At 40.5% G+C, this 17,291-nt stretch overlaps 1 protein-coding gene across 2 annotated transcripts in view; it reads right to left on the reverse strand.

Moving 5' to 3' along the window:
• TBKBP1 (TBK1 binding protein 1) overlaps positions 1-17,291 on the reverse strand; it is an 82,135-nt gene that overhangs the window by 41,689 nt on the left and 23,155 nt on the right. For both annotated transcript variants that reach the window (XM_089531776.1, XM_089531775.1), the window contains exons 3-7: positions 15,536-15,658; positions 11,215-11,319; positions 8,737-8,878; positions 5,402-5,598; positions 2,485-2,546 (exon numbers count right to left, since the gene is read on the reverse strand). In XM_089531776.1, coding sequence (XP_089387902.1) covers positions 2,485-2,546; positions 5,402-5,598; positions 8,737-8,878; positions 11,215-11,319; positions 15,536-15,658 — 629 coding nt within the window. The remainder of the gene's footprint in view (positions 1-2,484; positions 2,547-5,401; positions 5,599-8,736; positions 8,879-11,214; positions 11,320-15,535; positions 15,659-17,291) is intronic.

A 17,291-nucleotide genomic window follows, 5' to 3' on the forward strand; every position in this document is an offset into this window, starting at 1 on the left:
CTGTTTAAAAACTTCCAAAGAAGGAGACTCCACTATCAGACACTGTCCTTCCTAGAAATCCATTGCCCGACGTCCCCAGGATGTACTAGGGTTAGGAAAGGGCGTGCTTATTGGGGGGGGGGGAGGTTTATGCCCGCAAGGATATTTTTTCTTACTATTAGTCACTTGGAGCTATGTTATTAGGCAAAAATGTGTGGGATACAAATATTCTAAATATATAAGTACCTAGCTCTCTGTAATTGTCACTGTCAGTGCTTTCTGCATTTAATTTACCCCAGGCCTCCCTGTTTACAATCCCATTCCTAACCATAAGAGGTTCTGTATATATGTCTACAATTCCACTTCATGCTCTTGAAAAAGTGGCTTACTATCCATTAAGGTTCACATTATAATACATTTATTAGTCTTTAAAGTACCAAGGACTCTTTGATATTTATCCTTCCAAAGTATCCTTACTAACCAGGTGTCAGGACAAACCAATCTAAGAGGTATTCAGATACCCTTTATTGCTGTTGGCTGCATCCAGACTGCAGAGATAATCCATTTTGACACCACTTTAACTGCCGTGGCCCTATGCTATAGAATTCTGGAAACTGTAGTTTTGTGAGATATCTAGCCTTCTGTGTCAGAGAGCTCTGACGTTACAACAAACAACAGTTCCCACAATTCCATAGCATTGGGCCATGCTAGTTAAAGTGGTGTCAAAATGGATTATCTCTGCAGTCTGGATGTAGCCATTGTGTACCTTCCAGTTATATTTTCGACTTATGGAAATCCTAAAGTGAACCTATCACAGGATTTTTTGAGCAAGATTTGTTCAGAAGGGGGTTTCTATTCCCTCCCTCTGAGGATGAGAAACTGTGACTTGTCCAAGATTACCCAGTGGATTTCTATGGCTCTCCAGAGTTGTATTCTACTATATCACACTGGGTCTCAAGATATCCCTAGACCATGTTAAACATCCTAGGAGGTATCCTTCAGCTATATGTCATTTGTTCGCTACAGGCTATTCTGATTTGGTCTTCCATTCACGTTATCTGGTACTCCTAAGTAACCCTAAGATTACACAGTTTTAAGGTATCCTTCTATCACATCCTTGTGTTAATAAATATATGAATCAGTACTGCTCAGTATACTAGAACTGAATAAGTGCTGAAAGAAACTCAATAATAATAATATCCATAACAACCCCCTTGAGTTTACCAGAGATCATACATAAAGCTTGGAAAATTTTTCTTTTTGGGATTATAGAATCCACCAGGAGTAGTAATCCAAAATGTTTTTTAAGATTGGACCATACAGAGGCACATGATGCATCTGCACTGTAGAAAAAATTATAGTTTGACACCACTTTAACTGCCATGGTTCCATTCTACCGAAACCTAGGAGCTGTAGTTTTGAAAAGCACCAACATTCTTTGGCAGAAAAGGCTAGATGAACCTACAGCACTTAAAGTGATATCAAACAGCATTATTTCTACTATGTAGATGCACCCATAGTTAAGAAACATTCTAATGAAGTAGGTGCAGAGACTTAGGGGTGACATTAAAAGTCATGGAACAAACTGTAATAGCTCGGGCTTTTATGCTGTCAGTTTAACACAGATTGTGCAGCCTCAACAGTATGTTTGGCCTTCTTGTTCAAAGGTTTTTCTCACAGTCCCAGTTGTCTTTGTTAAACTGTTAAAAATAAGAGATATCTCTTACATCTCCTTTAAATCCCAACTGTATTTCACCAGGATGCACAGGGTGTACTTCAAAAGTGAGGAATATGTGGCCCTTTAAATGTTGTTGGGTTGCAACTCCCATCAGCCCTAACCAGAAGAGCCACCAATGAAGGAGGATAAAAAATGCAAGCCAACAGTATTTGGAGGACCATTCATTTCCCATCTTTTCTGTAGTCCTTTCACTCTGTCCTTCTCTGTCCAAAATGTTTTCCTCCACTCCTTCACTAGATGGTAATCCACAGGTTCAAAACACAGCAGGGGCTCTTGGGAAATGTAGTATATTACATTACCTGATGGCGCAGTGGTTAAATGCCTGTACTGCAGCCATTCTCTCATAAACCATAAGGTTGCGAGTTCAATACCAGCAAAAAGGCTCAAGCTCGACTCAGGCTTGCATCCTTCCAAGGTTGCTAAAATGAGTACCCAGATCGTTCGGGGCAATTAGCTTACACTTTGTAAACTACTTAAGGAGTGCTTAAGTGCACTGATAAGTGGTACAGAAATGTACTTGCTATTGCTATTGCTATTACATTACACATCCATTTAGATCACAGTTAGATGACATCAGTTTAGATGACACTTAGCAGTCCAACCTTCTCAGGTGTCCTTCACCTTAGATGTTCTTACCATCTCCACAACATTTCACTGCCCTGCATTCTACAGATTGGTTTTGCACGCATGCAAGCATCCATACTCACATCCACAAGGTATTAAGCTACAACAAAAATAAAAATTCACTAGTCAGAATGGGCACTTACTGGTCATCTCCAACCTTCTTCACCCATGCCATGTCTCTCTCTGACTGACTGGTTGCAAGATCCTATGAAACATTAAGACAAGCCCTGTTATAATAAAGGGGAAACAAGGAAAGCAGAGAAAGAAGATAGTACAATGCCACACTTCCACAACACCCCACGTGTTAACAAGTTAACAAGAACTGAGTGTGTATGCTGCATCACACTCTCAGTTCTTGTTAATTATCAACTCAAAGTTTTGTTACACACTAAATGCAGAAAGAAACAGTGCAGAACAAGAGCCTTCACAGCACCACACTAGGTGGTGCAACAGTGGTGTCACTGGGGGGATGCAAGGAGTGACGACTGCAGCGGGTGACACTTCTGAGGAGGGGTGACACCCAGTCAGGCCCTCCTCTAGCTGCAAGGTGAAAATGGGTGAGTGCAACCTTCCTGGCTTCACCACAACCTCAGCTCCCTCCTAAAAACACCATGGCAAAGAAGAAGGGTGAATGCACCCTTCCAAGCTTCACCACAATGGCAAAGCTGCCAGTGCTGCAGTGAAAAAGAAGGATGAGTGTGCGCCTTCTGTACCCCCCCCCCCCCCAAAATGTCTCACTTGGATTTTTGGCCACCACCGCCTCCCCAGCAGGCTCCCCCTGCGTCAAGTGACACCAGCCCTGGAGACACCACCGATAGGAAGTGGGTCTTAAAATGGGCATAATATGCTTTAATTCTATATAACAAAGGAAAGCTTCAAAACTCAAACTGGGGGCCACCATCCTACCTCATAAAACATGGTCTCTTGTCTGACAAAGGCAATTTTGATTTTACAAAAGGCCTGTTTTTGTATTACAATCATGCACTTAATCCAGACACAATAATATAGTGGACCCTTGGTATCTGATAGTGTTTGGTTCCAGGACCTCCATGTGTACCAAAATCTGTTAATGCTCAGGTCCCATTAAATGCAATGGCATAGTAAAATGGTATCCCTTACATAAAATGGCAAAATCAAGGTTTGCTTTTTGGAATTTAAATATATATTTAAATATTTTCAAGCTGTGGATGCTTGAATACATGGATAAAAGATCCATAGACATGGATGGCCAACTGTACTGCTTCAACCAGAGCATTAATTTAATTCCTATCAATTCGCACGTTCAACTGGGCACACATGTGTGAGTGGTCACATAATCTGAGAATAATCCACATTACAAACATCTGTTAAATGGAAATCTCTCTCTTGGCTAATTCATAACCCATTTTCGTTTTATAGGCAGATCAATGATTCTTCGTTCCTGTAATCATAATCGGTTATATACCCAAATTACACATAACAAAAACAAAACACTAAGCTGCTAGTTACAATCTAATCCTTACCAAAAAGTAGTCAAATGCATATGTAACTGAAAAGTATGTGATCTCATGTTATTAGTCTCTTAGTCTGCTCCAAAATCATACCTGTACTGCTGAGTTAAAATAATTTATCAGGTCTAGATTATTATTCTTTCTTATTTTTTAACAACATTTATAATGCATACTGCAGCAAAAATGGCTCTCGGACAATTGACATATTAGTAAAAGGGGGGAGGGGGAAGAACACAGTCCCTAACAGTGTTGTCACTAGAGGGGTGCCGGCCACACCAGGTGACACCCTAAGCAGGGGGTGACATCACTGCTTCTCAAACATCTGCTTTTTTGCAGAAATGGGCTGTGGCATTTGCCTGTTTCCCTTTAAAATGCTGAAGAGATGGTGTGAGTGGGATGTGGCTCAACAGGAGGAGAAAAGAGATGCCCCAGGTTCCTTTTAAATTTAAATTTTAAATTATAAATTCTTAATTTTTCAATTTTTTAAAAATTAGAAAATTATTCTTTTTTAAATGTTTCTTTAAAACACCATATTTTACCAAATTTTCACTTTAAGCATATGAAACTATGTATATACAAATACATTTAGGCTGTGTATATGATATTGTAATTTAAAGGTATTGTTTTTAATTTTGCTAGTTGTTTATGTCACTATTACCTAACATTCAGTGATGTATTGGAATTTTGATTTATGAATAACATTAGTACAAAAAAATGACTAAGGATTCTGTGACCCTAGTGACGTCACTGATCCCTGTCTTCAGGTTAACAATCTAAAAAGACACAATACAAAAAGAACAGGAGATGGAAAAGTAAAAGGGAAACAAAAGAACTCAAGGACAAGTTTTTACTATTATGAGATTTCTCATCCTTGTGAAATTGTTGCTGGATAACAACTGAGAGAGATAAAGCTCAATGGAACTGGGTTTTTGCAACAACACACTGGGATTTGTGGTTTTATCAGTGTATAAACATTTCTAATGCCATTTCATAAAACAACAACCCCCAGTATTGATCACAGCACCCAAAGCATCAGCAGTCCAGAATGGAACTAGTTCCATGCCCTATGATTATTCATGATGCTACCATCATGACCCTCAGGAAATACTCTTAAAACTCTGCACATCACTTTAGTTTTCTACAGTTTGGCTTGCTATATGCTTCAAGCAAATGGCTAGGAACAAGGGGACTACATTCTGTTATAGAATGATTTTTACCCTAATTTTTTTTAATTCCCAACTACCTTAGTTGGCTTAATAAAACAGCAAAGCAATGCAATAAATAGAATTTTTTGTCAAAGAGACATTGGGCCCATTCACACAACATATTTGTAGCAGTATGATTCCACTTTTATACTCCATCCTATGTAATGCTAAAATTTGCAATTTAAATTGACATTTATAATTATTACATGGCAACCTTTATTAACTCACCAAATTGCAAACTCCGTGATTCCACAGAATGCAGTCATGGCAGTATTACCATAGGTAGAATATAGCGCTATAATGGTCTGGTGTGAATGGGCCTGTTAGAATAAACATAATTCCCAATAAACATAATTCCAAGTTACCTGTGCTCGTGTCTCTTGTAACTGCTTCACCTCAGCCTGCAATCTTTCACATTCAGCCTTCAGCTGTTCTTCTCGGTGCTGAGAGTTCTGGACTTCCTGCCTTGATTCTTCTAGCTCCACTTCCAATCGCTGCACCTCCAAGCCCTCTACCTGGTCCAGGCCTCTGGGGCTCTGCCAATTCATGGAACGATCCAGTACTAGCAGGACAGAAACAAAGAGGAGTAAATGAGGATGTTCCAGGAGAGGGGGAGAAAGATGTCAGTGGGCAAGTACAGATCTTAGTGAGAAGCTCCAGGTTCTTGGGGAGGGAGGTCTTGGGCGAGATGCCTTTAGCAGCCTTCTTTTTGTCTCTAGATCCTCCTCCTCTTCAGTTTTGTCTCTATTTTGTTTTTGTTGTGTGCCTTCAAGTCATTTCCAACTTATGGCGACCCGAAAGTGACCCTATCACAGGGTCTTCAGGGGCTGAGAATGTGTGACTTGCCTAAGATCACCCACTGGGTTTCCACGGAGGAGTGGGAAATTGATTCCTGATCTCCAGAGTTGTAGTCCAAAGCTCAAACCACTACACCACACTGGCACTACTACCTATTCACATGTTCTTCTCTTTAAGATCAAGAGTGAAGAATCTCTTGCAGCCTAAGGACCAAATTCAGTTTCAGGAAAGGTTTCAAGGGACACTTTTCAGAGTGGAAGAGACAAAATAGCGAGACCAAGATTACCACATATTTTAGTTTTAATCTCTTACTGCCAGTGGGCAATCCATAGGAGAGACATTTCACCCTTTTAAAACAGGGGAAAGCTCATACAAAACTGGAGAAATTACAATGTAATGCAGAAGGAAGAAAATGCCAGAGAGTCAGTTTGGAACTCCAGGAGGTTCCTATGTCACCACAATGTATGACATTCCCCCACTCTGTTCTGAACCTGAAAAATATACCACTGCCCAGTGGGACAGCGCAAGGCAAGTGAGGAAAATGGACCATTTCCTCACTTGGGACACTTTGTTGCTTGCAGAGAGAGTGATCAGGGAAATGAGCAGTGATGGCAAAGAGAAGCCACATTGGGGCAGGAAAAGCTTAGTATTAGGAGTGGGGCTTAGTGGAGTATGAGCTTTGGTGGATGCCTAGCAATGCTGATCTCTGACTATGGAAGAACTGAGGGTAGACTTGCAGGGTGAGACTATTTTGAAAACAATAGAAGGGCCATATGGTTGATAATTCCTCACAGCTGAATTACATGGAGTCTGTTAGCATTGCATTTTGAAAAGACACAAAGCAAAATTATGGTGGGCATAAAGAGGAACTGCAGTTGCAGTGCAAACTGCATGTGTACTTGGCACGCTGTGGCATCAGTCAAAGAGCTGTGTGAAAAACGTCCAGTTCTGGGTTTTAAGGAGGGTCTGAGCAAGGTCTTCCCTAGTAGGCTCTCTCCTGTCAAGGGAACACATGAAACTGACTCATACTGAATCACACCATTGCTCCATTTAGCACCAATACAGTCATTTCTGATTGGCAGCAGTTCTTCAGGGTTTCAGGTTTCTTAGCCAAACCTGGAGATTCCTGTTATTCCTTGACAGTTTCCCATCCTTGGTTGGGACCCAAGCATAGCAACAAGGGCCAACCTTGTTTAGCTTCCAAAATCAGAAGAGGTTGGTTGTTTTCTGGGTGGAATATCTGATTGCGTTGGCAACACTCCAGGAAGCACTGAGAGGTACATTTAACCATCTTTTAAATTTCCCACAATGATCCAGAATGATGCTAGTCCAGAGGCATTGTGGGAAATTAAAAAGGAGGTAGGCTCTGTCAACAAGTACTGCTCAGAATACTGTTCAGTGTGAAAATGGATAAGGGAAGTGGGTAAGGCAGCCATCAGCTATGGGCTTATGAGAATGCTGGATGCAACCAATGCCAGGAAGTGCTGCAGTTGTCCCGCATGTAGAAATGATTGAAGGCATTATACAAGGTGGAGTCTGCAAAGTTTGCCCTTGCTTTCCCTAAACAAAACAAAACAAAAATGCAATTTGTGAGACGTTCTGGGGATGTACCTTCCACTGACGGAGACTACCAAAGGAAAAATAATGAAACCAAAAATGACACCATTTTTAGCTTGAAGCTTCTTACTGCCAATAAATAAGACTTAGGATAGTCATTTCAAACCTTTAAAATGGGGGGGGGGGAGGAAACTTCATATGAATACTGAACATAAAACAATGGTATGTGAGGGGGATATTGTAGTTGTTTGAGAAATTCAAAACGGCTAGATTCAGACCCCTGGGAGGGCCTCAGAACCTAGTGTTAGATTAGAGGCAAGGACATTTAGATCAGAACTGCTTCAGCACTTTGACACAAAGCACAAAAAGCACACAAAGCATCCCTTCCGAGGCACCTTCAAAATCATGATTCCATATCTTCTGCCTCAAGCTCCCCAGGAAGATCAAGCTCCCCAGAAAGTGGTAAGCTGCCATCTTAGCAAAGGTGAGAGCTTCTGTGGGACTGCTCACCTTATAATAAGAAATCAGTGTGAACCACTTCAAACAGAGCTATTTCAAACCACTTCAAATAGGGTCTGGATGGCCATCTGTTGGGAGTGCTTTGAATGAGCATTCCTGCATGGCAGGGGGATTGGACTGGATGGCCTTTGAGGTCTCTTCCAACTCTGATTCTATGACACTGCTTTCAGTACATAATAATGATGAGAACTGGATTGTCATGAGAATTTTTTTTTTAATCACTACCTCCCCACTTGCCAGTTTTTAAAGGTTGGAATTTCTTTTTGGAAATTTAAGTGAAGAATAGTCAAACAATGCTTCTGCAATCATCTGAAAATGGATCATATCACACATATGTGTGTGCATGCTTGTGAGTACATGTAGATGTATATATTTATTTTTCTATCTTAAGTAATCATAGCACCATCTACTGGTCACAAAATATTGCTCCTCAACCCAAATAGTCCGCATACAGAGAAAATCAACAGACTAGACAATACAGTTTGATTAATTAGGTTCTTGCTTATAGATGCGACTACACCATTTTTCCAGCTGCCTGGAAATATATACCAGAGGACAGTATGAGAATGGTAGATGCAAGTCACATTTCACCCACCCAATATTGCTGATTAAAGATTGTCTTCCATTGATCATCTGCAGGAATCCTTACTTCTCCTCCTCCTTGTTACCAAGCTATGAATGTAACAACACCAGCTCCGGGATACAGGAGAGGATATGTATGGGATATTTCAAAAATGGAGTATGTTTAGAATTTCAATCTCAGTAATTCTGGAAAGCACGGGTATCTTCAGAGGGAGGAAGGAACCTGGAAATCAAAAAGATTTACCGTGGCCACCATGAAGTGACAGGTACTGAACTTCCTGATTTGGAAGCTGAGAGTTGAGGTTCTGAAATGAGTTGCCATCTCTCTGCCTCAGCTGCTGTTCTAGGCTTCGAATCCGATTCAGATGTGTCTCAACCAATGCTCTCTGCAGGAAGATCAGGGCCAGAATGGATATGGGGAGAGAGAGAAAGGATAGGGAGAAGATATGTTTAGTTTCATTGTGTTTGATTATTGACAAAGGATGGCCGTTAAACCTACTAGCAGAAGGGGCCTGTGACAGGCCCCCACCTGTCCCACCTCAGAAGCCACTGCTGGTTGACTGCAAAATATATAATCATGTGTGCCCATAGCCACATATAGAAAAGGCTCAAATAGTGGTTCAACAATTTTTTTTTAACAAAATTATATCAAGGCTTTCTTTTAAAACATAACACAACAATCTTGCTCTTCTGCAGAGTTCCCTCAGATCAGTGGCATCACTAAGAGAGTACAGGGGAGTGCGGATAGCACCGGATAACACCCCAGAAGAGTGACATCCAGCCATGCTCTCCTCCCACTGCGAGCTGATAATGCCCCTCCAGGTTTTGCCATCACCACGGCTTCTTCCTAAGGAGGTAGCTGCCGCCATGATGAATGAGAAGAGTTAGCATGTCCTTCCAAGATCCCTCCTGAGAAGGAGGTCATCACAGCAGTGAAGGGCAAACATGCCCTTTTGGCACTGCCTCCATTACCCCCCCCCCCCCACACACACACCCAGGATGGGGATGCCACTGCCTAACAGATATTTCTGTAGCATTTCCTATTCTTTCCCTGATCTTACAGATACTTCTGTATCATTTCCTATTCTTTCTCTGATCTTGCAAGTTCTTTCTTAATATTCTCCTCTCAGGAGGCCAAATCCCTATCTAACCATTTCTTAACTAACAAAACTGTTTCTTCTTCTGTTCCCTCGTCAGTCCAGCACTCTTCATGAGATTCAATTAGATCTAGGAGCAGACACAGTTTAGTTCTGATGACCACAATCTTATCAAGTCCCAAGCTTGGCAATCATGTTAGAAGTAGCACCTTCACCTGTAACATATTACTTTGAAGGGTAATGAAGGCACAAGGATGTTCCTTTTATAAAGCCACATAACTGGTAATGTTGTCATCCTTTTAGTGTGACAAGCATCGTTTACATGTTATTTCCAAAATGTTGTTTTCGGGAAGATCACTTTTATTTATTTATTATATTTCTATCCCACCTTTCACTCAGTGAGTTCAGCATAGCATACATAGTGCTTGTCCTCCCCACTTTTTTTTCACAGCAACTTCTGATATAGAGGAGACTGAATTTCATGGATGAAGCTTTATTTGGATCTTCTAAGGCTGCATCTACACTGCAGAATTAATGCAGTTTTGACATTGCTTTAACTGCCATAGCTCAGTGCTATGGAATTCTGCATTTTGTAGTTTTGTGAGATGTTTAGTCTTCTCTGTCAGAAAACTCTGGTGCCACAACAAACTACAAATTCCAGGATTCCCTAGGATGGAACCAAAACAGTTACAGCAGTGTCAAACTGCATTAATTCTGCAGTGTGGCAGCAGCCTGTGTCTCTAATGTGTTACTTGTAATGCAATGGATTACATTTTTTAAAGTAAAGCTAATCAGTTCACTTAAAAAAAAAAGAATTTTAAGCTGTGCGCAAATCAGAAGGCCCTGATTTGAAGGCCAATCCCCCATCCTCCCACTCTAAAACTGCCACTTCCATTTCTCCTTTGATCTTCATCAGGTTTCTCTTCATTTGGATTTCCTGAATAATGTCCGTGGCTTTCCAAAGGCTTAGCTAATCAGATCAAAGCAAAAACCCAAACCTTTCTACTTGCTTTCCTACTATATTCTCTCTCTCTTCCCCAGACTCTTTTTTCTTCTTTCTACTCATTCTGATTATTCCAGATCCTCTCTTTTCTCTTTTGTTTCTTATTCTCAAATCTCACTTTCTTTCTCTTAGCCAGCTTTTATAAAGCTAGATACAGAAACTCATTATTTCCAAGCTCCGCTACAACTTTTTCAGAAGCACCTGCCAGAATCCTCTAAGGAAGCCAGGCTAAATGGATGGTTAACATGATCATACGCTAAAAGTTTTTACAACTCTTTGTGGCTTCTATCACATGATTCTTGACCAAAAATTAAAAAAATAAAAATATACATGCATTAAAACCAGCAATAAAATCAGGAGAGATGAGCATCCTCTTTTATTTTACAAGAAGTGCCACCTTGTTTCTAGTTGAAAAAAAGAAAACAATGTTCTGCCTGATTCAGGAAGGCCTTTGGGTGGAACATTTGGCAATTCTCCACATGTCGGTTTTCAGGACAAGATGTGTTTCAGCTGGAAAACTGCAGCCCAAGCAGATACAAACATGGCCATCATTTCACAGCATCACATCAACAGGTACATGGAAAGGAGGGCACTGTGTGCCTTGTAGCCTGGTGAAACCCACCATCTGTCCCAGCTCTGATTCAAGGTCAGTCTTCTCCACACATAGCTTTTCATAGGCTGGGATCATCTCAGCCAGCTGTTCTTCCCTCTCCTTGCTCTTCTGCAGCTAGGGGTGGGGACAGAAAAAGCAAAAGGGGGGAAATGGTGATATTTGAATTTGAAAATCAATTTCAATCCATAGAGACTGACAATAAAATGCTCACTGCATTTTAGATACTTGTGCTATTCTCCACCCTTGACTACAGCTGCATCCTCACTGCAGAAATAATCTGGACTGACACCACTTTAACTGTCATGGCTCCATGCTATGGAATTCTGGGAATAGCAGTTTGTTGTGGCACCTTTCTGCAGCAAGGATGCAGCCTAAGCTGAGAGGGAACTGTTTTTTTTTTTTCAAATGGGCATCAAATCCTGGGTATGTAGAGCCCTAATGGGCCAGACTTTCAATCCATCATGAAGCTACTTGGTCCGATCTTGAATAAAAGTGGGCACAGAGATAACATGTTAATGAACATTTCACTCCTGAAATTATCACACATCCCCTTTCTCAGTGTAGATTTTCCAGTTTCAAGAAATTAAAGTTTGCAGCACTTTGATATAATTTGCAAAGGTTCTGACACAATACAAAAACATGCCTAATCTATTTTTTGGAGTTGAAAGAACCAAAGGCTTCCTGAAAAGCAACTGTTTGTGCCCAGCCAAACTTTCTCCCCCTTAAATCTCCTATAAATTCCAGCCATGTATGATTTCTGTAAAGGAACTATATTTCATCAACCAATTAACACACCACTAAAACAACACACTATTAAAAGTCAATTCTTAAAAACCTGTTAGAACAGGAAAGTTTTCGCTTGTCAACAGAAGACCAGCAAAGTCTCCTAAGTGAGATTTTGAAACCACAAGACAAACGGTGAAATTTCTCAACCCTTACTGCACTGTTCCAACAAGCTTTGAGAGCAAGTTGGGAATATATCTAACAGCTTTTCCTAGCAGGAAATGCCTCCATTAGAAACAGGAAGATCTTGATGCTTGCCAGCGAGAGAAGACATTATTGGGCAGTTAGATGAACCAGTAGTCTCTGTTGTAAAGCTGAGGAAGTAACTTATTAATGCAGGGAGAGGGACATTCCTGAGATATTTGCTTTACAAAGTTATTTGCAAAGCAGCTATGCTGGCTTTCTTTCAACTCTAAAGGAAAAGAAATGTATTGAGAGGAAAGGACGCAAATCATTTTTTTGCTTCATTGATGGAATCAAACACGATGACTTACAAGGCTAGACAATCTATGGTCTCAAGATGTTGTTTGACTGGAACTCCCATCAAACCTACGCAGCATGGACAATGGTGAGGAATGCTAGGTATTGCAATCCAGCAGCATCCGTGCCATATATATTGTGTCACCACTCTATCCCTCTGTGGGTGTTTAGCACATGCTCAGAGAAAGACTGCAAATGTTGTGAGGGGCTCTTATGTTCCCATTAATACCACTTATTTATTTCTTTATGAGAATTTTGTTGACATTTCTCTCAAGCCACTTTTTTCTCACCTGATTTTAGAATTCCATTTTTACTTATGTTAGTAGTTTCAGTTACCGGTATATCTTTTTCCTCTTAATGTGCTCAAGGCAGTGTGTGTATGTGTGTCTGTGTGTTCTCTGTCTACTTATGTCAACCCTATGAATTTCACAGGCAAGGAATAAACAGAGGTGGTTTTGCCTGTTCCTTCCTCTGAAATATAACCGACAGCACCTGGTATTTCTTGGTGGTCACCAATCCAAGTACTAACCAAGCCTTTGCTTCCAAGATCAGAGAGGATCTGTTGTCCTCCAGGTATTCAGCCCCCCAAGGTAGCATATCTAAGAAAGTTCTGCAGTTTCCAGTGCAAACATGGCACTGGAATTTAAGATGCAAATACTGTTTGGGATCTAAACCAGCTCAGCAGTACCATCTCACCTTGCCTGAAGGTGTGATTCGAGACGTGGGTAACTCAATCTTCCCAACTGCCCTTGATTCCCATGACCCAGTCTACAATGTCATCTCTGTGCTATGGAATTTCTAGAGCTGAAACTGTAGAGAGCCCTCCCTTTCACCTTATTTTGCCTTAGAACAGGCAAAACATCATCATCATCTTCTTAAAAAAACCAAAGTATGTCCCATCTTGCTGCAACTCTGCTGTACACTGACAAGCTCCAGTACACTCCTGCTCCATGAAACAGCAATGGGAGCAGCACAGGTGCCGTTTATAGTTAAAAAAAGGAGAGAGGAGAGAATCAGGAAAATGAAATCTCCTAGCAACAGCAGAGGTGACAGGACCAGCTTGGCCATAAGGCACAGTGAGGTGGTTGACTCAGCTAGCAGAGTGGAAGGGACAGCAATGGCAGCATCCTGGCTTTCCCTTCTACTGGAAGGGAGAAAGATGTGCATCAAGCAATCCCTCCTGTAGCCTCTCAGCTGGCTCACTTCTCCCTGACACAGTGAAATGGAGTGGATTGTCCTCTCACAAATTTTGCAATAGGTTTCAACTATCAGTATTAGAAGAAGAGAAGCTATACTCAAAATAGCCACTCTGAGATCTTTGGGTGAAATATAAAATTATAAGAAAATAAATAAAGAGAATGGTAAAGGAGTCATCTTGTCCTTCACCTCTGGTAGCAAAATGTCTTGAAAAGTGAATGAAATGAGTTTTCCCTCCCCTGATTCAAAGCCACAGTTAAGGAAGAATCAATCAGCATCTTAAAGATGAATACATTTCATCTTGCATCTGAGGAAGCAGATGACATCTGCGAAAGTTTAGGCTACAACATCTTTCGCACAGTTACTCTCAAAGGTGCTACAAGATCCTTATGAATAAATAAAATAATTTATTACAGAAATAGCTAGCAAAATAGAAAATAAAAAGTAATTTTGTTAATGCATTTCCCATTTTTCTTCTTTCATTGTTACTGTTGTGGTTTTAAATGTATGTAATGTTTGTATGTAAATGTACCAGTAATGTAACATTTATTTTCTACAAGATCCCTTTGCATGCTGATATTCCAGACTATCACAGCTATATCTCTAAATTTTAATTGATGAAACCCAAGGAAAGAAAAAGATATATTTGCTTTTGGAATAATACGTATATGTAGAAATATAATAAGGTATAACAGGGATGCAGAACAGCTAGTTATATATAATCATCATTATTGTATCAAAGTGGTACCTGATGGATGTTTATTTTATAAAGAAAAGGTTAAAAAAGAAACTCAAGGATACTCTTTAGATCAAGCTCCAAGAATGATATTTGCTCTACTCACCATAGTGAGTAGACTGCAACTATCTGGTGAGCATAAAGTACCTTTCTCCTATCCTGATGCTGTGAAGCTAGGCAAAGGCTATCCAGCATTTCTCTTATGCTCCCTGTTCCCCTTCAACTCCTAAGGACTTATTTGCCAACTGCATGATCAAGAATGCCTGGAAAGCTTTAGTTGTGTACAGACAACTTGACATATCCCTCGACACTTTCTCATTTCAGAATTGTGGGCATTGCAGTTCAGAAAGGATCTTGACAAGCTGGAGTGTGTCCATAGCAGGGTGAATAAAATGGTGAAAGGTCTGGAAGCCATGCCCTATGAAGAGAGGCTTGGGGAACAGGGTATGTTTAGCCTGGAGAAGAGAAGGTTAAGAGGTGATGTGATAGCCCTGTTCAAATATTTGAAGGGATATTATACTAAAGATGGAGCAAGTTTGTTTTCTGCAGCCCCAGAGAAGAGAGCCCTTAGCACTGAATTCAAACTACAGGAAAAGAGATTCCACCTCAAGATTAGGAACAACAGTAAGAGCTGTTTGACAGTGGAAGACACTGCCTCAGAATATGTTGGGGTTTCTTTCTTTGGAAATTTTTAGACAGAGGCTGGATGACCGTGTGTCAGAGGTGCTTTGACTATGTTTTCCTGCATGGCAGGGGATTGGACTAGATGGCCCTTGAGGTCTCCTCCAACTCTATAATTCTACGATTCGAGGGCTGGAAGGACTCTCTAGGCCACCACTGTAGTTAAGCCCCCTGAGTTTTCATGCACTCATGGCAAAACCAGTTACTTTTCTGTTACCACTTCCTACCAGAAAATTAAGGGGTCCCCCTGGTCTCCTGAGGATGGGAAAAGGAGACATAATCAGGTGACACCATTTTTGCCTGGAATAACAAGGTCACTTAAAAAATACTGCAGACCATACTCTTGAGCAAATCTCCACAATTCATGAGCCAATGGTACAATGCAGCCTTCTACTGCTAAAAACCTTTGCTATTTAAAAGCCCCTTGTAAGTGGGTCAGGTAGTATCACTTACCTCACGCTGGAATTGATTCAGCTGTTGCTGGAGATTGGCCTTCTCGCTTTTCAAAAGAGAAGTTTCTTTGGAGTCATAGGCTGGGAAGATACGTTCCTCTCCAAATTCACTGATCAACGGGAACTGCATACCAGGATTACAAGAAGAAAACTCAGCAAACATTGTGGGGTTTGTGTGTGTGTTGTCCAAACATTGGTACAAACTGGGGAATCATAGCAATGAGAATACAAAATTGGAAGGGAGGCTACATTAAGTGTATTACATGAAACCCAAAAAGGAGGCTTGATACAGTAGAGGTTAACAGATGTGTTGTAGAAAGAACTTCGAAATATTGTTTTTGGAAAACATTGCCATGCTGACTGGAGGATTATATAGATGTCATCCAAAAACGTAACTTTTCTGATGGTAGAAGAACCATTTGTGGCCAAAAACCATATTCAAACACTTTTATTTTATTTTAAAGGAAATTTTATGTGGTTACATTTTAATCCAAGCCTTTCTTAAAATCCCCTGCTGAGTTTTCACTCCAAGTAGCACTGGCCTTAAAACAAACTGGGTGAACCTGGACAAGTCACACTCTCTCGTCCTTAGGATTAAGGCAATGGCAAACTTCTTCTAAACAAATCTTGCCAAGAAAACCTCATGATCGGTTGGCTTTAGGGTTGCCCTAAGTCAGAAATGACTTGAATGCACACAGTAACAACAGTCTTCTTTATCAGAAGTGTGCTATGTACTCAAAGCATGAAAAAGTCGGCTTTCTCAGTGGTAAGGTGGTCATGCCTCCTGTTTTACAGGGGGAAGTCTTCTGTTCAAAGACAAACAGGATTGGGCAAAATGTGACCCACAGGCTGAAAGTAAGTGACCTGTGTACCTACTTGCTCAGTCCTGCTGTCCTGAAAATGAACTGAATGGCTCTTCAGTAAAAGCAGCGGTGGGCAACTGCAAGGTGTGGGGTCCAATTTCCAACTTGCCTCTACATCCACACCCAACAACATTTTGGGCTAGCTATGAGAGACCAGAAGTCACCTCCAATTTTGTTCAATTTGAATTTTCTCTTAATTTTTTTTTAGTTGGTTATATGGTTAGAGAAGTCATGAGGTGAAATAAGGCAACACTTCTATATTGTGGAATGTTTCAGTGGTGCTCCAGGTAAATTTTGGACAACTTTCTGCTAAATTAAAAAAGAATGAGTCCAGGAATTTTGGTTGTGTTCAAAGACAAAACTGAGAGCCCATTATTTAATAGGCCCTGGTCCGGCTGCCTCTTCCACTCTGTATATTGAAAGCTTGTCTCTTCTGTCTGATTGCAAAGGACGGGGAGTACAGATGGTTCCGTTAATTTATCTCATTTTTATTTGATTTGATACATTTATTTATATTGTCTTTTAATGCATTTGAAATTATTTCAATGCTAGAGATTGTTTAACTGATTTTAAAACAAATTATATGCACAAACACCACTTTATCTTTTTGCATGGTTTTAAATCTGTATTTATTGCTTTTAATAATTTGTAAGCCACCTTGAGTCCCATCGTTATGGAAACAGCAGGCTATAAATGGAGGGAAAACGAATAAATAAGAATTATTAATCTAAATAGCCCAGCTTTCCATTGTAAGGAAATGCTCCAGCTGATTAACCTTTAAAGAGTCACGCTGGCTTTCAAGTTTAATACAGATAATAAAATAACAGGTAATGATGATTCTAGATCCAATGTGGGATAGTGGTTTGTGTGTTGGACAATGACTCTGGAGACTAG

This window comes from Sceloporus occidentalis, unplaced genomic scaffold, assembly GCF_023333645.1.
Source record: "Sceloporus occidentalis isolate IW3139 unplaced genomic scaffold, rSceOcc1.0.p SCAF_7, whole genome shotgun sequence".
Lineage (NCBI taxonomy): Eukaryota > Metazoa > Chordata > Lepidosauria > Squamata > Phrynosomatidae > Sceloporus > Sceloporus occidentalis.